Raw genomic sequence first — 26,824 nt, 5'->3', positions numbered from 1 at the left:
GACATTTGGAGGTCATCCACGTGTCACCATGTCAGCAAAGAAGTGGACATCGGGAGATCGTTCATGTGTCATCATATCAGTAAAAGGGGTACATAAGGCATGTTGATCCGCATCACTGTACCATGGACCTCCAACAAATAGGCCCTCACACAAGGGCGAATGCATACGCTGTTGTAGACCTCCCATAATCCAAGTCCCTGACATAGTCTGCATCCATATATCCCACAATTGACGGATCACTCTGTTGCCTTTCGAACATGATGTCATAATCCTCAAGTATCTAAAAATCCACTTGACTGCATCCCAAAGTTGTCAACCTGGATTTGAAAGAAACTTGCTCACCAAACTGACAGCTTGTACCAGATTCGGTCTTGTACATGTCATAGCATACATCAAGCACCCTATTGCACTAGCATATGTGACCTTTGACATGTCACGAACATCATCATCCATCTTTGGGCATTGTGCGGTAGCTAATCTAAAATGATTCGCCAATGGTGTAGTTATTGGTTTTGCATTATCCAAGCTAAACCTCTTCAGTACCCTCTTAACATAGCTACCTTAAGATAACCATAATCTCCCTGCAGCTCTGTCCCTACGAATCTCCATCCCAAGAATCTTTTTGGCTACGCCCAAATCCTTCATGTTAACCTCTTTGCTCAACAGAGTTTTCAACTGATTAACCTTAATCATAATTTTCGCAGCAATGAACATGTAATCCATATAAAGCAATAGAAAAATTAAGTGAACCATCATCAAAACTCTTTACATAAATGCAGAAAAAATAAGTGAATCATATAAATCAGCTTCTCCAAATCACCATGGAGAAACACTGTCTTTACGTCCATCTGCTCCAAATGCATATTAAAATGCGCCACCAATCCCAACACTACCTTGATGGAAGTTGACTCACTCTGAAATGAGCAACACAAAGGCTATTCCAAGTATCAAAGTTATGTCGTGTAATAATTAGTCCAAAAGGCCAGATCATCTCTTCAGGGAATGTAGATCAGTTTCAAACTCGCGTTAAAACAAAAAGAAGAAAATAAGAAACTAATTTTACTAAACACAGTTCAGATTCGTATTTTTGGATTGTTGAGAGTTTGTGACTAAATTAAAATAATGTAAAGCATAAACTAAAAACCTAACACGCATAAGATAAATGACAAGAAAAGAATAACGATAAATAATCGCCTGCACGTAAACGACAAAAACTTAATAATTGGACTTAACGACAATAATAAACTAACTCAACACCTTAATAACTTATATAAAATAAATAGATCCAATAATATCTAAACATAAACTGAACTTAATAATGACTCAACTAAATGAAAACAAACTAAACTTAACAATAAATAAAGCTCAACTAAATAAATAAATTAAACTTAACAATGAATAAACTCAACCAAACTCTTTAAAAAAAATAACTTAATTTAAACTAATGAAATACCCAACAAGATATTTAAAATACAATGAAGTAGAATAATAAATAACAAAGCTCCAACAAAGTATTTAAAATGACATTAAATTAAAATAAAACAACTAAATAACAATAAAAGAAAGGGTGAGAATGGCCCCCAGGGCTAAGCTCAGGTGGTGGAGCGATTTCCAGGGTGTGCCTCTCACGAGGTCAGCAATGAGCCACCCGGGATCGATTCCGCTCTGAGCTCCTGGTTTACCCTCCTCGTGGTGATGTGGGGCCGGATCCACGGGGCGTGGGATTAGTCGCTGGCCGGTGCAGTGGACAGTAAAACTGACACTGTTGACGGTAGGCGGATACCCGGACGAATCCAAAAAAAAAAAAGAAAGGGTGAGAATGAAAGAGAGAAGGAGAGAGTGGTCGTGGAGTATGGAGAGTTGCAGCTCCTGCGGCGCAAACCCCAACACCCCAGTTGCGACTACCCTCTTTTGCTGCCCCTCCTTCCAACCCTATGCCAAAAAGCAACCCTAAAAGCTAATTAAAACCCTTTTTCCATAAATGCCTTGGCAGACCTTCATTCTAGTGCATGCCTCCCATGCGCATGGGCCTCTCCGAGTATGCATAGGCTGGCCATCCTTCAAAGCTTCTCATGCACGGGCCTCAAGTCCTTCCTTGTTCACGCATGCACACACAGCTCTCTAGTCTAATTTCTTCTTGTGCAACTCCAGGCGTTCTCACGCATGGACCATGCACACATCCTTCATGTTCACGTGAATGACTCATGCAACCGACATGCCTAGTTCCTTGAATGCTCACAGATTGCATGCATGACAGTTGACGCACGGCCCAGTTCCCAAGGAGAAGTCCACAAGCATGCATTTGCAACCCATTTCGCATGGCTTCTTTGATGAAGCTTGCGGCCAAAGCTCGTGGCCATGGCTCATGTAATTTCATGCATGTTACATGCACACACGACTCCCGTAGCTCACAATCCCTTCACGTGCATGGTTCCTTGGTTCTTTTTCACGCACATGGCTCGCGTACACAACCTTCTTTGCATGCATGACCTGGTTTCTCTCACGCACGATTCACGTACATTTTAATTTTGACTTTAATTTTCAAAAATTATCCTATAATAATAAAATATGAATATCTGTAAATTTATGAAAAAAATAGGATAATTATCTTAAAATTATCAAATGAGCTCAATGATTAAAATATTGGACATAATTAAGTATTTACTTAAAATTATAACACTTAATTGGTGCATTTAAATACTTAATTATGCAACTTTGATGCGTAATCACACCCTCCAACTAACGTTTTGCTAGTCTCTAGCAAGTAACGTGAATGCATTCAAACCAAGGGAGTAGCAACCATAATTCCAGTACTTTTAAAAATCACATGCCATGAAATAAGCTTAGTGAATTTAGGAACATAGGAAATAGATTAACCCAAGTTAAACATCAGCTGAGAGACTTATACACCTTTTAGTAAACCAACCAAGGTAATGGAATGTAACAAAGCTCACGTGCATGAGAATAAGACTAGAATTCCAAGATTGATTACCAAACGATATTAACGGTTTCAATTACAACAATTAATCTGAGACAACAGCACGGTCTTACTCTAATTCAAAACCATTGTATTGGCGGCTTCCACATTATTACACTTTAAAAGGCACCCACTTTCTTGTTTAGTTAGGATCTTGGTAGTAGGTAGTCATTTCCAATGCATGAATATACAATGGTGGTTTTCACGCTACTACACTTAAGAAGGCACCCACTTTTTTTATTTAGTTATGACCCCGATAATAGGTAGCCCTTTCCAATACACAATTGTTTCCTCTATGTATTTCTTTTCTTATTCTTTCCTCTCTTTTTCTTCTTTTCTTTTTGCAATTGATTCCAGACTTGTTTCTTATTTTCATCTGCTTCAAAATTTTTCTTTCTCTCTTTTTCTATGCCATTAGTATATGGTTCATTAGAGTCTCAAATAACTGAAGTATATATCAACCAAAAATAATCTAAGATAGTCTTTCTAAGTCTTCTGACTTGTGTTGTGTGTGTAGAAAAACTATCAATGTCCTTCCCTTGGTTGAGACTAAGTGAAATGAATAAATTTCTCCTTTGATTTAAATTTTGATTTGCACTACATCCTATATGTTCCATGTCCTAAAAAGGAAAAAAAAATTGGCATGAAACGTTCACAAATAAGGAATTCAGCATGCTCTGAGCTCAATACCAGCATTTCCTAAGGGTGGACTAAATTGACATGAAAACATCACATGCAAATATCATATTAAACTCTATCATATGACGACACTTAATATCACATACAAATGCTTTCCCTCTAACTAAAATGTAACATTGTCCTCAATGGTTGAAAAGAGAAGCAAAAGAATGATACTAAGGGAAGTAGAAGCGTACCTGGGTAGAGAAGTAAGGGAAAAGAAAGACTGATACTAAGGGAAAATATACCTGAAAATAAACTAAAAATAAAAAAAGAAAAAAAAATGAAAATAAAGGAAAGAAAAACATCATAGTATGTCTTAAGGAGGTTCGAGAGGAATTTCATCTGGTGGGTGTAGGTTTATAAATTGAACTGGCGAGTCTCCAAATTTGAGTCGCCACAATGAATTAGTTTTGTTACTTACATAGAAGTTAGCCTCAAATAAATCTTTGCTCTTCAAACTCGCAAACAAAACATTTGTAGATTGACTTCCTTGTATTAACAAGAAAGGATCTTTATTCAGTAATTCACTTTTTTAATAACCAGTCTCTAAGGAAAAGGTGTCGGAACAGTTACCTTCGGTTCCTCAGAAACATCAACATTAGAATTTTTACCTGGTTCTTTAAAAGTTAAACTCTTACCATTCTGTTCAACCTCCCTATCTGGTATACCAGTCACCTTACCACTGCGGAGATTTGCTTTTGTATTGCCATCCTTGACATTTACTCCAATAGAGGATGATGGTTCCAAGATTGCAGCTTGCACTTGAGTATCTAGTTGGGCTTGAAATGAGATTCATCTTTCTCTAATGCACTTAATGTTGTGTTCGGCCTAGCCAAATCAGTCCTAATCTCGTTGATGGCTTGAGAAGTCTACGTATTGGTTATGGCCTGCATAAATTGCTGAAGTGTATTTGCCATATGTGCCATACTATCCTCAAAGACTTCTTCGATGGAGCGAGTGTTGCTGAAGAATAGATTTGAAAAATCTGATGTGGCTGATACTGATGTTGAAAGGCAGCCTGATGATATGTCGGCTGAGAAGGTGGTGCATAGGACTAGGGAGGTTGATTCCAAGGTTGCTCTGTACTATTCTTCTTTTCCATCTCCATAACATCCAATCTTCTAGTGATTTCAGTCAGATGTGCCTGAACATCAACATCATCCTTCAGTTCATAGTTCATACTGCCCTCCACCAGGTATTACTCTTAATGGTTGAACTGTAATTGATCTTTTGTCAATCCTAATGTTCCACTGCTGAGCATTTTCAACTAAATAATTCAGAAAACCTAGTGCGTCATCAAGTTCCTTGTCAAATAAATCTCCTGAACACATAGTATGGACAAACTGTTTCGATTTAGAAGTCAACACAGTGTAGAAATAGTTGACCAGGCCCTATGATTCAAATCCATGGTGGGGCACATGTTAACTAGATCTCTAAATCTCTCCCAGCTTGCATGAAATGTCTCATTAGGTCTTTGTAGGAATCGACTGATCTGTTCCTGCAAAAATTGAGTTCTTTGTAAGGGAAAAAAATTTATGCAGAAATTCACGGTCCATATCAGTCCAATTAGAGACAAAATTAGGCCTCAAAGAATTAAACCACATCTTCGCTTTATCCTTTAAAGAGAAAAGAAATAAACGAAGTTTAGTATATTCATTAGTTCCAGATCTAGCAATAAAAGTAGTGCAAGCCAACTTAAAGTCCGTCAAGTGCTGGTAAGGACTCTCAGAATCCATCCCGTGGAACTGAGGTGTCACCAACATCATCTTATGATTAATCGTGAAATTATGTGCATCATTAGGTAAAGCAGTGTAAGTTGGTGCAGTGGTTCGTATGGGTTGCAAAAGATCCATAAGAGTGCGGGGTGTAGGTGCAGCCATATTTTCTTCAAAACTCTTTTTTTTTTCTCTTTTTTTTTTTCATGGAAAAAAAATCAAAATAACGAGAAAAAACACTAGTTTGAAACAAAATCAGATATTACCCGACAACGGTGCAAGAAACTTAACTCACTCTGAAATGAGCAACACAAATGCTATCCCAAGTATAGAAGTTATGTTGTGTAACAATTAGCCCAAAAGGCCAGATCGTCTCCTTAGGGAATGCAGATCAGTTTCAAACTCTCGTTAAAAAAGAGAGAAGAAAATAAGAAAACAATTTTACTGAACACAGTTCAAATTCTCATTTCTGAATTGTTGAGAGTTTGTGACTAAATTCAAATAACGCAAAACATAAACTAAGAACCTAACACACATAAGATAAATGACAAGAAAAGAATAACGATAAATAATCGCCTGCAAGTAAACGACAAAAACTTAATAACTGGACTCAACGACAATAATAAACTAACTCAACACAATAATAGTTTAAATAAAATAAATAGATCCAACAATATCTAAACATAAACTGAACTTAACAATGACTCAACTAAATGAAAAAAAACTAAACTTAACAATAAATAAAGCTTAACTAAATAAATAAATTAAACTTAACAATGAATAAACTCAACCAAACTCTTAAATAAAAATAACTGAATTTAAACTAATGAAAGGCTCCAACAAGATATTTAAAATGCATTGAAGTAGAATAATAAATAAAAAAGCTCAAACAAAGTATTTAAAATGACATTAAGTTAAAATAAAATAACTAAATAACAATAAAAGAAAGAGAGAGAATGAAAGAGAGAAGGAGAGAGTGGCCGTAGAGTATGGAGAGTTGCAGCTCGTGTGGCGCAAACCCCAACACTCCAGTTGCAACTCCCCCCTTTTGCTGCCCCTCCTTCCAACCCTATGCCAAAAAGCAACCCTAAAAGCTAATTAAAACCCCTTTTTTCATATATGCCCTGGCAGCCTTTCATTCCAACGCATGCCTCCCATGTGCATGGGCCTCCAATGTGGTCTTGTCAAAGCGCATGGGCCTCTCCAAGTATGCATGGGCCGACCATCCTTCAAAGCTTCTCATGCACAGGCCTCAAGTCCTTCCTTGTTCACGCATGCACACACGACTCTCCACTTTAATTTCTTCTTGTGCAGCTACAAGCCTTCTCACGCATGGCCCATACACACGTCCTTCATGTTCACGTGAATGACTCATGCAACCAGCAGGCTCAATTCCTTGAATGCTCACGGACTGCATGCATGATAGTTCACGCACCACCTAGTTCCTAAGGAGAACTCCATAAGTGTAATAACCCTAAAAAGGGATATAGAAGATTAGTGGAGTGATTCCAATAATAATAATAATAATAAATAAATAAATAAATTAATTAATTAAATTTTTTTGGGGGAATCACTCCACTAATCTTCTATATCCCTTTTTGATGTTATTATATCTATACTGAGCATCACCACTTCAATTTATACACCACACAGGCCTTCAACATTAGTATAGACTTCACACATAATTTTTATACTGAGTATCACCACTTCAATTTATACATCACACAGGCCTTCGGCATGAGTATAGACTTCACACAGAGTTTCTATACTGTGCATCACCATTTCAATTTATACGCCACACAGGCCTTCGACATCATTATAAACTTCACACAGAGTTTCTATACTGAGCATCACCATTTCATATTTCTTAATCAAATGCAAAATCTATCTTACCATAAAACATAATTAAATGGTCATATCCCCATATCCATATCAAACCTGTTATTTTATAATTTCACAGTAATCTCACTATATACATATATCCATAAACTAGTATTACGTCATATACTCACAATATCATACCATAACAATTTCAACAAATTTATATAAAATTATTTGTTAATTAATCTCATGCCACACGGTTATATGTTAAAATTTTCATTTAAGTAAGTCGACACTCCAATTTTAACCAGGCTACCCCAAAGAAACCTAGCGAAACAGGAGTTGACTTTAAGCCCTGAATGACCCCGAGTTCTTAAATTAAGGCCCTGACCTTTCACTCGAGTCCTCTTGATCTCAATCAAGTCTCTAAAAAATGGTTTAAAGTTGAGTTGCATAAATGGCCGATCCAAGTTTTGTTTTTGTTCTTGAGCCAAGTATTAGGTTGTGTTGTTGGAAAGTTTAATTAATTCCTCTTAGTTGCAAGATTAATCTTCATTCCTATACAGGACCCCTATAGTTCCAAAGATAATTCCCCCTTTTAGGGTATTAGGGTTTAGAGTCTTGGGAATTGTTGATCCCGTCTAAGTCAAGTACCTCTAAATTAGTTGATCTCAAAAACAATTTTCTTTAATTGGAGTCCCCGAAGTTTTCCAAACTCATTGCGGGCTAGTCTTTAAAGTTCTTGGATTTTTGGATTATTGAAGTTGGCAATTTTAAAATCCAAGTCCTAAAGTCTAGCCAAGAATCTCCAAATTAAGAGGGGTCATTCCATTTCAAAATCTCTGTTCCTCTTAATAGGTTTGGGATTTCAAAATTTAAAACCCAAGATTTTGAGTTGAAGCCCTCATAATAAATTGAGTCATCTGTTAATTCCAAAATTCGGTCTCGTCCTTTAAGGTTTGAATTTAATCTTCTAAGAGCTAATTTAGTTGATTGAGTCCTTTTAAGTTTCCATAAGTTCGAAAACTCTGGAATTTGGAGTTAATTGATCAGAATCTTAATTCATTCTCGGATCGGGTCTTGTTCTTAAAAGATGGTTTCATTTGAGGATTAAAGTCATATCCTATTTTATTTGACTGAAGTTGGTCAACTACTTTGGTCAAATTAAGTCGAAATGAATGGTCAAAATTGGTCAAGGGGACGTGTGACTTGGGAGTATGAACAACAGCACAGAGTATACATGTGTGCATAGGAGCATGCACGAATATAAACATGCCAAAGGAATAATGCAGGGGGCATATGAGATAATAAATGTTGCAAATACAAAAGAATGTTCAAAAAGATAATTCAGGGAGTATACATCAGTACACATACATCAGAAAGGAAATACAAGATAAAAATCAAAATAAAAATGTTGAGCCTATCCCTGCCAGCCATCTGGAAGTTTCTTCTCATCCCCCGCCAATCTCAACACTCCACCTGGAACCCTTAAAAACCCTCCTCTCTTTGGTCGCCACTTGGCCAAACCAAGAGTCACCTACATACAGAAGAAAGAAGCAGGTGAGTTAGTTAGCGGAGAGAAATCACAGAATAAAAATGAAAAAAATAAAATCAAAATAACAAGATACTTGGCCATCCATTCTCAGGATGCCACCTAGGGGCACCCAAAAAACACTCCATTCCTCATCTGCTATTTAGACCTTCAGGGTCACCTGTGCACAAAAAAAAGGAGAATTGGTTAGCCGAGAATCTGCAAAATCAAATCAGGAAAAATCAGTCCCACGTGCAAGAAAAATTATTCCTTGACACAGTTGGTTGCAAGGGAATGGCCATGGAATTGGCGCCAAAGGCCCTCTCGGACTCCCTATAAATAGGGAGTCCCATTACTGGAGCAGGCAACCCCGAAGATCTTAGAAAAACTCTGCAAAATTAGGAAGAAATACCTACCGGGGGGGGGGGGGGAGAGTGAAGTAGAGAAACCTTGAAAAAATTGAGGGAAGAGAAAGCAGTTGAGAGGAGTGAGGAAACCCTGCAAAGAATACAAGATCTAGAGAGAGTGAGAGTGAAGCTCTGTGGAATTGCAGAGCTGGGTAGAGGTGCAGGTTTCGTCTATTCACTCAGTGCAGAACCCAGAGCACAGAGGTTTCAGTAGTTGATTCAGAACCACACCAAGCCACAGACTCTAAACCGGGCAAGCTTAGACACACACAGGTATTGGAGAATAAGGCCGGAGGAGAATAGGAGAAAAGGTAAATAAATTAAAGCCCCTTCCTCTATTTTTGGTTAATGTGATACTTGTGTGTGCATGTGACTGCAGGTACACCCCCTCTTCTCTCAGGTCTTGAACCTGAGTCCAAACCTATATCCAAATTGAATCCATTTGCCCAAACCTGAATCCAGGTTTTAAGCTTTTGACCCATTGCAGAACCTCTAGCCTGAAGCCAAAGGACTCGGAACCCTTAGCCCATTTTGAAATACCTTGAACTCTCAGCTTATTTTAAAACACCCCCGACCCAAAACCTGTTTTGAACAAGACCCAACTCATTTTTTCTAAAAGAAAACCTGGCCTGCTTGTGTTTTAACCCAGGCCTAGCTCACTTTTAAGACAATCTCGGCCCATCTAAATACCCATGCCCATTTGAAATCAACTCGGGCCCTGATTTTAAAAGACCCCGGGCCTTGTTTTAAAAGAAAAAAGGAAGTGGGCGGCCTTGATTTTAAAAGACCCAGGCCCTTTTTTGAAAAAAAGTGAAGTTGGGCCGATCCTGATTTTAAAAGACCCTAGGCCCTTGTTTTAAAACTGACTCGGGCCAGGCCCAATTTCAAAATACCTCAGGCCCGTTTCAAAATTTTTATCAGCCTAGCCAATTCTCAAATTTAAACTCTTTTTTAAAATTGAACCCTAGGCCTTGTTTTTAAAATCCAACCAAAGCCCAAAAACCTTTTTAAAACCCTTAGGCCCGATTTACTTTTAAAATAAACCCTAAGCCCATTCTCTAAAACCCAAAGCCTAATATGGTTCCAACTCGCCCCAGTCCTCATGTGACAACCCCCACGTGACTAGGCCCACCTGAGCCAACAAGCTTGACTCGGGCTAAACCGAGTTCCCAAAGTCCTGGGTTGACTCGTGCGAGTCAACCCTGTCACCCACTCATTGGGTTGAGATGATTCCACTAATCTTCAACTCGGGACCTGCAAAGCAAACCCTAGCCCCAATTCCCAAATCGCACAACAGAAGCAACAGTATTCAGATCTCATACATCATTCATCAATAAAAAAAAATAATAATGAAAAGGGGAAGAAGGTTCGAAGATACTCAGTTGGTGGTTTTTTCTTCAAATGGTCTGATCAATTGAACCTCCCTCTCAGACCTTGTGATCGACCTTACTCTTGGGACCACCCTTTGGTGTTCGGGTTATAAACTCCAGCTTCACATCTCAGAAGGATACAAGGGGAAGAACCAGGGTTTGGGCTGTAGGAGATTCAGAGAAGAACAGAGGAGAGAAAAGAAAAGAAAAGAGAGTAAAGAGAGATGGAACATAGATAAACTAAGAGAAAAGAGAAAGGGTGAGAGCGAGAGAACAGGGAGAGTAAGGAGACAGAAAGGGTTTCTGCCAGAGAGAGAAGAGAAAGGGTGAGAAACTGAGAGAAACAAGAGAAAGAAGGGAGAAGAATAGAGAGGGTGAAAGAAGGAAAGAAGAGAGCAAGGAGAGAGTGCACTTGCAAAACTGAAAGAATGAAAATGGGTAGATAGAAAAAAATTTAGCTTAAGTATGTCTGCCTTTGAAGTCGTAGGATGTTGCCACGTGGAACCTTCATGACCCTTAGATCCAATTCGTGCACGACCAAAATGAGGACCATTTGTCTGAGATTTGTTTTGAACGATCCAGATGAAGCCGCCTTGACGACAAGTCTGCCATTGTTTGATCTAGTTCTGCTTGAAGGGCCACGATTTTACTGATCAATATCTCTGACTTGTTCAACCATCGCCGTTTGATCCATGTGGAGCATCAACGGCCCTGATCGTCTGCGTCAGAGGCATCAATTTCAACCCGCTCCTCCAAATGGCACGTGGTGAGCCAGTCACCTCCGTTATCAATGTTGGGAGGCGCTTCGTCTCCCAACCATTCGATCTTCAACACATCAACGGCCAGAGATTCGTGCACGTAAGAGGATATTTATTGCACTGATCCCTTTCATTCGCCCGTCGCCATGTGGCATGAATGTCCCCTCATGTTTAATGTTTACAGTAAGCCGTGGGATCTCTTTTCTCCATGAGCGGCTATGATGAGGCCACATCACCAATCCTCACCCATGTGCGCTCTCACCCACCATGTGACACGTGGCCACCCTGTTCCCCTCAGCCATTTGATCATTGCTGTTCAGTGGACGCCTAAGATTGAGCCACGCTAGGGATCTAACCCACACGGTCTCATCCACTTGCAGCCCACCACGTGGCACCGTTGGCCTTGACTAGCCTTAAACCCATCTCTCTTGGGCCAGTCAAAGTTTGATTGGTCCTGAACCCCTTCCCAAACCGGCCCTCAACCGGTTTGTTTTACGTTTACTTTGAGTGATTCATTTTAAAATTCCTAAAAATTCAAATAAAAAATTATAAAAAAATACATAAAAATCCAAAAAAATTCCCAAAAAAAATGCAAAAGTGCTTTAAAGTTTTAAGATGGATCTAAACATGGAAAGTTTGAAAAAAACATAATAAAGTTCGAGGAAAATTTTCAAAATGTTTTCCAAAGTCAATGTCTTCTTATATTCAAAGAAAATTTTCACAAGATATGTTTTGAACTTCAAGTTGTTTTGAAAAAGTTCCGGAGAAATTCTCAAACTTTGACTCTAAGGGTTTTTGTGTCAATTTTATTTGGTGCTACTTTGGAGTTCGGGAAAAATATCAAAAAATCACCAAAATATTTTCACACTTAGGGAAAAGTCACAAAAATATTTTATAGCCATTTCCTTCTTGAACAAATTCTAAAAACCTCTCGGAATAGTATTTTCCTACTTAGAAAAACCCTATGAGATTTCAAAACCCTGGGAGTGTATTTTTGCAAATTATTTTCTCGATTTTCCATCCTAATGATTGCAACAAAGGGCATGGACTCTTCGGAGTATTGGATTGCCCCGGTTATGAGGGAATACCTATATAGTATCTATTTTGTGCATTTTCTTCGATTTTTGGAAGGGGATAATTTTGAAAGGCTTGTTAAATTTATTTTGGGATAATTTTCGATTAATTTGGTACCGTTCGTAAGAACGGGCATGTAGGGGGTACTAATACTTTCCCCTTGTGTAACTATACTCCCGAGCCCAATTCTGGTGATGCAAACTGATTCTACCCCTAACAGGGTAGAAATCAAGTGTTTTAACCGCACTTCAAAAGGTTAGTGGTGACTCCATACACCATGTTTTCCTCAGTTTGTAGTCGTGCCCATTTTTCCAGTGTGGTTTCTGGTGGGTCCGGAATGTCACGACAGTTTGGCGACTCTACTGGGGACGCTTGAGAGTCGAGCTAATGATTAATTGAGGATTATCCCAAACTCCAAATCTAATGAGCCTTCTTAATTGCTCCTTCCCTGTTTTGTACACATTGTTCATATGATTATTTTGTTTGCAGGTACTTCGTGAATAAACCACAGTAAGTAATTAAATAAATGCTCAACTTTGTTTGTGTTTTCATTATATACGAAATAAGCATGCGATTAACTGTGAATGCCTTGATTTAACATGAGATGATAAGCATATAACTACTTGTTTCCATGACTTGTGTGAATAAAGCATGTGTTTAATTTTGAATAATGGATGGATGTGGGGTGAGGGTGTAGGCTGAAACTGTTAAACTCATACACCTTCACAGCTCTATACCCGGGCTTTCCCTTTTAGGATTAGATAGTAGTGTAATAGTGTCAGTCCCCATGTGGCAGGGCCTGTGGGGACCCGTGAACCATTCCGCTCAGTGCGAGCTTTGTTTGAACATCTATGAGGGAGGATGGAGTTTCAATCTGGGGACCTTTTGTTTATAGGGATTAGAGTTTAACCACACATGATTGTCTATAATCCCTTGCATAGTGCAGAGCCTTAAAGAACGCTATGTACATACCTTCCCTTGGGTTGGGACAAGAGCCACATCCTTCTCCACATGTTGTAATCCATATCTGTTGTATATATGTTTTGAAATGCTTTGTGTTGTACATCCTGCATCCATCTCAGGCATCCATATCACTTGACCAATGTTTCGAGAAAAACCTAATTCATTTATGAAAAAGTCAAAGTTTATCTCTTAAAGTACCCTGCGTAGGGGAAAATGGATCATTCATGGGATCATTAAGGTTTTTTTTTGGAATTCTAGCCGAATGGTTATTTAGGTTGCATTGCATGCATCCATGCAAAATCCATGCATGAAATTTCCTCTCCAATGGGCCGGTAATCACGTTCCAACATCCTATCAAGCCAAATTAAAACCCAGAATTCCAAGATTGATCCCACCTCTGCCCACCCTTACTATACCAGAAGTAAGGCAATGATTATGGAAGAACAGTTGGAGGGTAGAGTCTTGGGAATAGAACTGGGACAAGAAGAGCTGAATAACAAGATGAGTAAGCTCTTGGACCTACTAATGGGTAAAGGGAAAACAGTGTAGTGGCAAGATGATGAGGATGATTTAGACCCCACTCATCCTCCAGGGTTCACCCTGGTCCACGGGCAAACATGAGCACAACCTCCAGTTGCCGTAGGAAACCCCCTTTCGAATAGTGCTGCATTCATTCCCAGCGCACCAATGCCAGGAATCCCAGCAGTGGGGGTACCCCCGATAACAGTGATAGAGAAGGGGGCAAGTAAGATTGCAACCGAGTGTCGTTGTGACGCGCTTGAAGAATGGTTGGGAGCCATTAAAGGCTCAAATTCACTCATTTCTGTTAATCCAGAGAACCTCTACCTAGTATTGAAAGTGGTCCTACCACCAAAATTCAAGATTCCAGACTTCGAAAATTTTGATGGGACCTAGTGTCCACGAACTCATCTCCGGTTGTATTTCCATGCAATGGTGGCCCACTCTAATAACAAACAACTGATGATGCACTGCTTCCAGAGCAGTCTGACCGAAACGGCAGCTAGGTGGTATATCCACCAGGATAGAGCATGGGTCTGTACATGGGGAGACCTAGCCAAAGCTTTCGAAGCTCAATATCGTCATGTTATGGAGATGGCTCTAGATTGGATGACCCTATTGGAAATGGAGAAGAAACCCATAGAGACCTTTAGGGAGTACGCCTATAGGTGGAGGGATATGGCGATCCAAGTGGACCCCCCAGTAGGCGACCGGGAAGCTATCACGTTATTCGTAAGTACACTAAAAGACCCCTACTGCGGGCATCTTCGGGGAGCAACTCCCCATGACTTCATGGACATTATGGCTTCGAGAGGTAGGATTGAGGCCGACATCAAGGCAGGCCTGGTCAAAGACACTGGAAATAAGACTGGTCCAGGCAAGAAGTGGACTAACAAGAAGAAAGACGAAGAAGCTCACATGATTCACGCCACACGGTTATATGTTAAAATTTTCATTTAAGTAATCCGCTGGGAAAAAGTGCGTATTTCTAAAATCTGGTCTGGTTATTTTTTGAAAATTCTATTTAATTTAAACATGCAATTTTTCCTAAAATGAGGGCACACGAACCACACTCCTAGTTATTCCCAAATATGTATAACACTTAAAAATGACCATTCCATACGCCCAAATCGTACAGAAATTCAAATACGGAGTATATATATAATATACTGAAATTTAATTAGTTCAAAAATCTTTAAAAAACTGACATAATGTATCCCCTTACCTGATTCCTAGAGAAATACCTGTAGGGATCCTAAGGCAGTGCCTGATGCATTCGCACAAATCCCTGTATTCATATATTTTAGCTTAGTAAGTTAAATCTTGGAATAATTACTATCGTTCATACACTCCCATTAACCGGTTAAATTCTAAAAACGTGGGTATGATCCATTTTCCATATTTAAGTTTAATTTCTAACATATTTAAAAAAACCAATATGATCAAATTCCCGCAGTTTAACCTAATTTTAAAATATTCTCAGAAATCTAATTTAATCAAATCCCAGCAGTTTAATTTAATCCCAGGAATATTTCTAAAAATCTTATATAATCCAATTCTGCAGTTTAATTTAATCCCAGAGATAATTTCAAAAATCTAATATAATCCAATTCTTTAGTTTAATTTAATCCCAAGAATATTTCCAAAAATCTAATATACTCAAATACTATAATTTAATAATTAAATACTACAATTTAAATGGTTAAAATTTTAAAACAACAAACATATTTTGTACTCCTCACCTTAGCCTTAGAGTAGTGTGTAGGATCCCCAAATCAAGAATTTGCTCTGATTAACTTGTTCAGAATCGAACCTGAGACCCTGTGGTGGTGTCTGATCGTCAATTTGGCTGAAAATTGAGGAGAAATTGAAGAGAGAGAGAGAGTGGGTTTACCTTATTCTAGGAGTGGTGCCTATGACATTCCTACGACAAATCCACTTCGGTTAAAATATTGGTGACCGAATTTGGAACCCAAGGGTTTTGATTGGCGCACGTTTGGTCGAGAAAATCGAGGAGAGAGAGAGAGAGAGAGAGAGAGAGAGAGAGAGAGAGAGAGAGAGAGAGAGAGAGAGAGAGAGAGAGAGAGAGAGAGAGAGAGAGAGGCGGATGGCTCTCTGGATTGAATCAAATTTCAATCCCCAGCAAAGCTTAAGTGTTAAGCTTATAAATATATATAATACTTATTACGTTACTTTATTATATTATATTACCATTATATATATATATATATATATATATATACACATGTATACTTTTATATCCATCATATTATCTATTTAGTTAATTTAATTTAATAATGTTTAATTAATTAATTAATTAATAATAATTTTTTTCCGAGTTACTACACTTTTGCAGTGACTCTATCTCCTCCACCATAACACCATCCATCTACTTTTCTCTTGGCTATGCATTGCCTCTTGAAAAGTAGTAGAATCCTTGCTACTAGTGATAAGTGCATGAGACACAAAATCATCAAATCCATACCTGGGCGGTGGCCTGATAGTGCATCTAGGTTTGTGTATAGCTATACTGTGATGCTGCTGGTCTCATGAGCTAGAACTCCCTGCCTCTACCCAGAGGTTCTTTGCAAGCCTTGCATTCAACTTGAGACACCAAACTTTTTCAGCTATAGTTTAATTCATTCTTTTTGCCACACTATAGTTATGGTGTCTTGCGTATTGTGAAATGTCTCCTTATGCCATGCTGCTCGCATAACTCCATGAACCTCAAATCATCGTACTCAATTCCATTGTCTGACCTAAGGCATTAAATCTTCCTCTCGGTTTGGTTTTCCACCCCAGATTTCCACAATTTGAACCTGGCAAGTGTCTCTGACTTGTGCCGCATGAGGTACACCCATATCTTTTGTGAGTAATCATATATAAAACTCATAAAGAACATATGTCCACCCCATGATGCTACCCTTACTAGCCCCAAAACATCTTAATGAATATAGTTGAGAATCCCCTCCATCTTGTGTGTGGCTGTTTTGAACTGCACCCTATTCTGTTTCCTAATAACAAGATCCCTGTAGAAATTTAGCCTGGATATTTTGACACCTTTCAAAAGATTTCTCTTATAAAGCTCCATCATCCCATGCTCACCTATATGCCCTAACCGCATATGCCACAAGACAGTATTATCTTACTCAGACTCTGCAGCTGCAGCTCCACCTACGTACAATTGTGGTACCCAACAGTCCATAGATATTTTATGCTAATTTCTCTCCCTTCATTACCGTTAAGGCACCTTTACACACCTTTATTACCCCACTTTCATAATTGTAACTAAACACATTACAATCTAAGTGCTCAATGAAATCAAATTCTCCCATAGATGCAGTATATGCCTAACATCATATAATGTTCTCACAACACCATCAAACATTTTAATTCTGATATTCCCTATTCTAACAATTTTGCATGAAGCATCATTTCCCATTAGAACAGAACTAAAATTTACTAACCTGTAGGAGCTGAACCAATCTTTATTTGGTATCATGTGATAAGAACACGCCGAATTAAGGATCCAAGAATCCATAAGGCGATTTGAACGTGATGAAAAAAAAATAATATCACCATCGCCACTCTCTGAGTCTCCTTCTTGCACTAACTTCGCATATTTTGATGAACCCTCTTGATTTTCTGCATTCCCCTTCTTCCTCTTCGGACACTTCGACTTTATGTTCCCCTTTTTCCCGCTCTTAAAATGTTGTATGTCCTTATTCTTCTTGGATTGGGACTGAGATTTATTGTTACTTGATCCGCTCCAGAACTTGCTTCTCCCACGTACCTCATTACCCTTCACCACAAGCCCTTCACCTTGTAAAATCTCATCTCTAGCTTTCTTCCTCTGATGAAAACCTAACAAAACACTTGTGACCTCCAAATTTAGGGAATTCAGAGTTGTAACTAGATTTTCATACATATGAGACGCAAGTAGGGAATTCAGTAGAATCAACTCATTGTCTTCTTTCTCGAACTTCATATCAACCCTCATCAAATAACTGATAATCTGATTGAATACATTGATGTGTTGGTTCATATCCGAACCCTCTGCCATCTTATGCCAATACAATTTATGTTTAAGATACAACTTGATCGTCAAAGATTTGGACATATACCAACTTTCCAGTTTCTACCAAACAATCGTCGAAGATTCCTCATGCATGACATGATACAACATGTCATCAACTAGACAAAGCCTGATCGTCACCACAACCTTTACTTCCGAATCCTTCCAACTTGTTTCATCCACGCCTTTTGGTTGACTTCTGTATAATGTCTTCACCATACCCTGCTGCACAAATAGACCCTTAACCCTCATTTGTCGAACTTGACAACATTGAACTTTGCAGAAGGAATCCCAAAAGCCATTGTAACCAGTTACTTTGATACCAATTTGTTGTGCAAATCAATGCGCAGCGGAAACAAACAAAACATTCAGATCGTACAATGCAAAAACCAACGATGAATAATAGGAAAACACAATCACACAGATTATATGAAAGCAATAAAACAATGACACTTTCGGCAATGCTTACGTCCATGGGAGCAAATGACTGTAATTTTCATTATCTTGTGTCCAAAAGACAAGAGTTACAACATATAACATTGTATATATGCTAACCTTCTTCAACTCCCAAAGGTTTTCCTCCCAAAATCCTAATCTATTCAACTTTATAATTCAAAATTCAAAAAACGGCGTTGAGTAATCGAGCAAAACCATCGACGTTTTATTCTCGAGACCAAACCGTTGATGTAATCGTCGAAAGTCTTTGCCAAACTGTCGACGATTTTCTTCTTGAGCCCGACTCCAATAATGCAGCTTTGCAAATCGTTGACGATTTCCTCTACAAACTAGTTCTCTATTTTCTCACCATGTTTTCTTTGTACATGTGTTCCACTCAATATATGAGCCATATATTACAACATATATATATATATATATATATATATATATATATATATATAATTTTATTATATAAGATATATTTTTATGTTATGTTAATGATCTTACATAAAATCGGGACATATTTATTGTTTATGTTAAAAATTGAACCTATCTCCTAAATCGGGACATCTTTCTTCTTTATTTTTCCTATATAGTAACTTTAAGGGTCTGTTTAGATTAAGGATTTTGGGTAGGAAAGCAAAAGGAAATAAAAATAATTAGAAAACCTATTTTTTTAGTATATTTTCCCTCCACATCAAATACTATTAGAATGGAAATTTATTTTAATGTGGTTAAAAATTAAGAAAAATTAAATGCAAATAGTTTCTAAAATCATATTTTTGTTCATTAATTTGAAATATTTTTTATTTTTCTTTCTTACTTTCCTTGACATCCAAACATAAAAAAATAAATTCTTCCATATTTTCCTTTCCATTCCTTAAGGTTTTTTAAGTTCCAAATGAAGCTTAAGTCACATTTTTCTAATATCATGTTGCATCTTCTATATCTAAGTGCCTCTTGGGCTTTCTTAAATATTTTATATACCATCAATAATCTAATCGCAAACTAATATTTCTTTATAAAGGATTGTGAAGACAAATTTTAGTCGAAAAAATAAAAAGAAATCAAAGCAAATAAGTGAAGGTATTTTTAATTTAGCATATCATTTTATAGCAGAAAACTACCCACATTGTAGACACCCCATTTTGTCTAGGGGCCAAGTATAATAAGAATATATTTTTTATTATTACACTGTTTGTACAAATATAGCAGCGAAAAATAAAAAAAAAGGGGGAATACATCAGAAAAGTACAAAAAGTGGACTATAATAGAACATAAATGCAAAAATAAATGCAAAATAAGGGAGAAGACAAGAGTCTTGGAACATTGTTGGCACTTGCACACCTACACACTTGCACAGAGAAGATTGGTTAAAATTAAATGGGTTGTAGTTAATAGAGGGTTAGTTGTTGAGAATTAAATGTGTTAATCATACCAGCTGGGAGTATGTAGTCTAGAGAGGGGGTGAATAGACTCTTTTCGCGGAATGCATATTTTTCCATAAAATAGAATACTTGGCAAGATATAAGTAAGTATATCACAATATATGAAATATAAATCATGCACAAGACAAATAAAAGAGTGAAGGGAGAGAAAACTTAACACCGGAGATTTAACGTAGTTCGACACCAAGCCTACGTCCACGCCTTAGCACCAAGTTAAGGATTCCACAATCCACTATGAGTACTCCTTCACCGGCGGAGCAAGCCTTATAACTCGGGTATCAAACCCTACACTCGGGAGCAAATCCCTGCCGCGCTCACTAAGAGCCTTCACTTCGGTTCACAACAAAGCTTCACCAAATGGTTCACAAAGAACCTTACATGCAACCTTACAAAAAGATGGAAATGCAACACAATGCTCCTTAAATGAGCAAATATAAATTACAACCAAAACCTCACACTATTCTCTCAAGAATTGAAATAAACACAATAAGTGAGTAAGAGAGAATGAGCACATGTAATGAAGAAGTAATATGCAATGTGTTAGGTTTTGTATAAAATAATTTTTCACTAAGAATGATCAAAGACCTTCAAAACCATATTAATACAAGTCTAATAGCTTGTATTTATAACGTAAGAGCCAAATGAGCCGTTAACTAGCCGTTGGGGGGAAGAAAAGATATTTTATTTGGTAAACTAGCAGTTTTCCGCCCGTTGGAGTAGTTCTACCCGTTGGACTCGTCAACTAACCCCCTGTATTCGTCGACTAGTGTTGACTAGTGACTCGTCGACGAATTCCCTGTTCTCATCGATGAGTGCCTTGAATAAGAAAAAGTCATCAACATAAAAGTTGTGAGGATTTTTCTTAGCTTTCCAAAGACACTAAGATAATCATTTTTGGATTTTTATAACAAAAGTTATGCCCTAAATACTGAAAGGTTTTTAGGACTCAAAGCTACACTACGTTAGTCGACGATTGCTCTATTTTTCCTTATCAAAGTCTTTTAATGACTTAAAACATTTTTTGGACAAAATATAAGAAAGATATTAAGTCTAATGAAGTTTAAAACTTGTCCAAGTGAGTTTTTCCTCAAATATAAGATATCTTGATTTATGAAAACATATTTGAAAGTTCATTTGATATCTTATATGCTTAGTATGTCCTTTATAAAAATATGCTTGACTTTCTTTGAACATTTAGGACATAAAGCTTGTGTTGACACAATTGGGACCACGTATGAAAATATTTATAAAACCAAGATGTTTGAAAACTTGTCCCTTTAGAAAACATATTTGAGTTTAAGATTTATTTGACAAACTTTTTAAATTAACTTTGAAAACCATGAAAATTAAGTTTGTGACTTAAGGTGAAATCCTATAAACTCATGTGTCTTAATATGCATGTGTTTGCTCAACTCTTGCTTAGAAATCATGTAAGAAAAAAAACGCAAGAGTTACAATATAAACTACCTCAAACACACACCCCATTACATATAATACAACATTAAGCTTCCTTGGATGTGCTTGAGTCCTTTCCAAGTATGTGTCCATTTGATCTTCCTATTCAAACGTCAACTCGGTCCGATCTTTGCCTCTGATCTTAGTACTTCATGTAATTTTCACTGAACCTATACTAAACATGATCTACAAAGATGGAAAACACTAGAAACCATATATAGGTTAATATCATCGAAACAAATAAGACCATGATAGTGTAGCCAACAAGGCTACAAAATGCATCCCTAGACCTATAAATTGAGGTTCATAGGGAGGAATAAAGGGAGAAAAAAAAAAAGAGTAACAACAATAGCAGTATTGAGCAATTCACATAGGCAGAGTAATTCACAGAGGTAGAGCAATTCATAGAGTAGAGCAATTCACAAGAAGAGAGGTTCTGATATTCAAAGACATACAATTGAAAGGGGCACATTATTCTGTTTAAAGATTGACGGAGTAGAAGACAGCAGGAAGGTATTTTGAGTTATTATTCTTTGTTATTTATTCAATATTCATTTAAAAACAAGAACATAAACATTATGAAATCAATCAAATTCAACCCGTTGACTTGACCCATTAACCCGACCTGTGGACCTGACCCAGGACCCAGATCCACCTGGACCTAGGTTCATTTATCTAGTCAACTGTTTAATAGAGACCCAAAGCCCACATTTTAAAAACAGAGGCCCAGGGCCTAATTTTTTTAAACCTACATTTTTTTAAAAAAAAAAATGATGGGCCTTAGGCCCATTTTTTTTAAAAAACCCATTTTTTAAAACAAAAAGATCCAGGGCTCAATTTTTAAACCCATGGCCTAGTTTTTAAAACCCAAACTCCATTTTTTAAAACAAAATGGACCAGGGCGCAATTATTAAACTCATGCCCTGTTTTTTTTTAAAAAACAAATAAGCCCAGGGACCAATTTTTTAAACCCATAGCTTTCTTAAAAAAAAAAAAAAATGGGCCTTGGGCCCATTTTTAAAACAACCTAGGCCCAATTTTTTTTAAAAAGCCAAAAACACCCCTAGCCCAAACAGAACCTAGCCTAAACAGTGGACTGAGCTCCAAGTCAACCAACCCCCCACTCAGTGGGTTGACTTACCCTCGAGTCAACCCAAAACCTAACTCAGTAACCAAACCAAATAGTGAAAATTTCAAATCCAAAACACAGATCAATCAAAATTGATGAAATCTTGCAAAAATAAAGAAAACAAAGAATATTAGGGGAAAGGGAACTCATCTGTGAGGATTTGAGCAATTCAAGGATCTTTGATCCTTAAAAATTAACCTATAAACACAAAACAAAGAAAATTAGAGAAATTAGAGGAGAGAAGAAAAAGGAGATGCGAAAAGAGCAGAGAGAAGAGAAGAAAGAAGAAAGAACAGAGGGGAGAGAAGAGATCTTTGCACAGAGAAGGAAGAAGGGGAGAGAAGAGAGAACAAAAGGGAGATGAGAGAGAGAGAGAGAGAGAGGAGAGAGAAAAAAGTGTTTTAATATGAGAGGTTAGTGGGACATGTGTCACCATCATGGGGTGACACGTGACATGTTTTGGTTTTAGTTCCTTTATGGGCGACATGACCTCATCTGGACCGTCCAATCTATGTTTCTTTGGAGGGTTGGATTGCTTCCACGTTAGCAATCCCAGTCACTTTTTCCGAGTTCCTTAGAGGCTGCCACATGGCAGGGTGATGTCACCCCTCTAGAAGAAAATAAAAAAATTGAAAAAAAAATATAAAATAATAAAGTGGGACACATGTTACCATTCGTACGGTGACATGTATCACAATCTCAACCGTTAGATTTGTGTTTTCTCTGGACGGTTGGATTGCTGCCACATTAACAATCCCTGTCATCCGTCCAGAGCCATGTGTTACCACTCTTGGTTGACATGTCCCACTTCTTGAACCAGTTGATTCGATTCAGACCGGCCGAATCAGTTTGTTTCCCGAACTGTTTTATTTGTTTATTTATTTTAATAATTTAATTTTAAAATAGTTTTCTAATAAAAAATCCTAAAATTTAGAATTTTTTTGGAAAAATAAAGAAAAAATTGTGAAGGTAAAAAAATATATTTATTTTTGGGTTGTTTCAAGCCTAAAAAATGAGAAAAAGTCTTTAAAAATCCCAAAAAAAAATAGAAAAATGTTAAAAAATTTTAGAAAATTTCTACAAAAATTTTGAAAAATCTAAAGATGTTTTTAAAGATTCTTTTGCTTATAATTTGACATTTTCTCTAGTTTTTTTCCTGCGTGTGTATCCTTATGATTTGAAAAATAACAATGAGGTAATTTAGACCTCACACATATTAGCTCTGAAGGGGGATTTATCTAACAATATCCTCTCGTTTGGAGGTCTTATTAGACATTTTTCTAAATCATAATGAGATTTTTAATCTTCTGTTAATTTTATTTATTTATTTATTTATTTTTTTGTTCATTGGTTTGTTGATTTTAAAAGGAGTTAATAAAAGTTTATTAAGTTTATTTTGGTGATAATTCATAATTAATTAGGTACTGTTCGTCAAACGGGCGTGTAGAGGGTGCGAATAACTTCCTCTCGCATAACTGAGCTCCTGATCCCAACTCTAGTAAAAACAGACTGAGACTATTGATTCCTTAACCTAAGATTAGTTTAGAGACCAATCAAATGAATAGTAATTAGGTGTTCTAATCGCGACTAGGTAAATAATAACCTAGTGGCGACTGCATCAAATTTCAATATTATTATTTCTCGCCGTTCCTAGAGACCCTTCTCTAGGACATTGCAACACAGATGAAAGTGAAAGTTTTTAAAATAGCTAGTTATCGAATTTTATGGCCAAGACCACCTATTTTTATAAAATTTATTTAAGTTAATTTCATTAATTTTCCTAAAAATTTTGTGAATTACTATTGCATCCTAAAAAGAGAATCACTTGTTTATTTATGCTTTCTCCCTTCTATGATTATGCTTTTTTAATTTTTTGCTAGTGTGCGTCATTTATCCTCTTTCAAGATTTGATATATTAATTAACATCACAGAAATTCTATTTTATGGGAACATAAGTTTAATAGTTGAAGGTATAAATGCCACTTTATGATAGGTGATGCAATACTTATTATTATTATTATTATTATTATTATTATGTAAAACAAACCATGCAACCTTGAATTCATCATTAAAGTTGTATATTTTTTTAGATGTATTTTTTTATAATTTTATTATGTCCAACAATCATTTTTATATTATTATTAAATTCTATAAAAATTGATCCTTTATTTTTTTTTTTATATAAATTTTTAGGACTTGTTAAATGTCGTTGTTGTTTTCAATTTTTAATTTTCGTTTTTATATAATTAAAAATAGATTATGAAAATGTGTTTGTTTATATTGCTGACTTTTTATTTGTATTGATGCTTTTCAATTGTGTTTGAAAAAAATTGAAAACTAGATGTTATAATTTTCAATTGTTTTGGCAACTTATTACCAAAATATTATAGTATTCAAAATTAATTTTTTGAGTTAAATAATCCATTTTATCAATATTGTTAAAATAAAATTATTATATAAATTTAAAATATAATTTCAAATAAAAATGCCCATAACATTTTAAAAAAAGAAAAAGTAATAAAAAGTCGTTACAAAATTTTTTGCTATATTTTAACTCTCATATATAGTAAGATTTTGTAAATTGAAATTTGACTCATAATAATTTAGTAAAATAATTGTAATAGTTTATATTTTTATTATAATATAATATAATTTATATTACTTTGTAATTTTATTATTTTAATAATTTATTTTATAATTGTTATTTAATCCAAAGACAAAAATTAGTTTTCAATTTTTAGTTTTTTCCCCTAATTTTTAGTTTTCATTTATGATTTTTATTTTCATAATTATCTCATAGTGATATCAAACTGCCGCTTAGTTATTTAGTGATAAATTTTTGCAAATAACTTAAAATACTATTATCGAATCAAATGTCATTTTAACTACATAACCACTATATATGTGTGAAATGTGTGATTATTATTAAGTCATCGCCCATTAAAATCAATTAATTTTAGATATTATTAAAAAATAAAAATAACACAAAATTTACAAAGAGGGAAAAAAATAGTAAGACTATATTCACTTGTGAAAAATAGTATTAATTTACATTTACTAGTTTTATAAATAATTAAAAATTTTGCTTTAGTTTTAAATTTTCCAAATTTGTATGAAAAATTTTGAAAATATATTTTTATTTTAAATTTTTTATATAAGTCTTAAAAAATTTAAAACAATATGATATTTTTTAATTGTTGAAAATTGTGGATTTTAATTGTGGCGTATGAACAGGTACCAAATGGGGCAGGATTCGTACTTGGAGTGGTGCAGCTGGTGCTGTATGCAATTTACAGAAATCCAAAGTCCTTGAAGAAAAACAACGTTTCAGATGCAGGACTGGTGGAGGAGCCCCTCATCTCCTCTTATTCAATTACTGCCCCGGACCATTCATAATCATGCGGAAGAAGCAATTGAAGAATTCACAAAAAATACCCCAATCATTTGTTTATTTTCAAGAGAATAAAACTATCTTATTATTTATTAGTTTAATTATTTGTGAAAAAGTTCCTAAAAATGAAAAAAAAATAAATTTTCTGATGGGGAAATATAACAACACAGCAATAACGAGCCTTAAATTTTATTAGGTGGGATTAGCGGTCGGAGAATCGTCAAAAAGTCGGCTCATCTGATGAGCATGGTTCAGGGAGAACGGGAGACACTAAACAAGTTCATGCATTGTTTCTTACCGCGACCCTGGAGATTCACAACCTAGACATGGGGGTGGCTTTAGTAGCTCTGACCACGACCCTTCAGCCGGATAATTTCTTGTACTCATTGGGGATGAAGCCGCTAGCTGACATAAGATAACTGATGGCTAGAGCACAAAAGTATGTCAACCTGGAAGAGATGATGGATATAAGAGGAAATCGGATCGAGTTGAAAAGGAAGGGTAACAGAGAGATTGACGAACCTTCCAGACCCATGAAAGGGCAAGAGAACAACACGCTGCATGCCAGCTCTAAGGCGAGAGGACACACTAGTAAGTTTCAAACTTATACTCCCTTAAACACACCACGAATCGATGTGTTGATGCACATAAGAAAGAAGGAGTATGTGTCATGGCACGAACCTACGCGAACACCCTCATAAAAACGGAACATGTCAAAGTTCTGTTAGTTCCATAGGGATCATGGGCATGACATAGAAGAGTGTATTCAACTAAAGAATGAAATTGAAGCCTTGATAAAAAAAGGCCACCTGTCGAGGTTCATAAAGAAAGGGGATCGTCAAGGGGAAGCTTATGGGCAAAAAAGGCCAAACAAGGATAAAAAAGAGGAACAGATCGTAGGAGAAATTGCTATGATCTTTGGAGGATCCGCTAGTGGTGGAGACAACGGAGGTACTTGAAAGAGGTATGCTAAGTAGGTACTCTTAGCGGAGAAAAGGGAGCCAAGAAACTGGTGACAAAAACAAGACGATGGTATCACCTTTGATAGCAAAAATGAAGAAGGGGTACAACA

The 26,824-nt window shown here is 36.4% G+C and overlaps 1 protein-coding gene across 2 annotated transcripts in view; it reads left to right on the top strand.

The window, feature by feature from the left end:
- Positions 1-25,901, top strand: part of LOC131150773 (bidirectional sugar transporter SWEET17) — a 34,965-nt gene extending 9,064 nt beyond the window's left edge. For both annotated transcript variants that reach the window (XM_058101712.1, XM_058101713.1), the window contains one exon: positions 25,596-25,901. In XM_058101712.1, coding sequence (XP_057957695.1) covers positions 25,596-25,757 — 162 coding nt within the window. In that variant the 3' untranslated portion in view covers positions 25,758-25,901. The remainder of the gene's footprint in view (positions 1-25,595) is intronic.
- Positions 25,902-26,824: the final 923 nt, after the last annotated feature.

This window comes from Malania oleifera, chromosome 3, assembly GCF_029873635.1.
Source record: "Malania oleifera isolate guangnan ecotype guangnan chromosome 3, ASM2987363v1, whole genome shotgun sequence".
Taxonomy (NCBI): domain Eukaryota; kingdom Viridiplantae; phylum Streptophyta; class Magnoliopsida; order Santalales; family Ximeniaceae; genus Malania; species Malania oleifera.
Note: the sequence above shows the minus strand (reverse complement) of the source record. Positions and strands in the feature narration are given on the sequence as shown.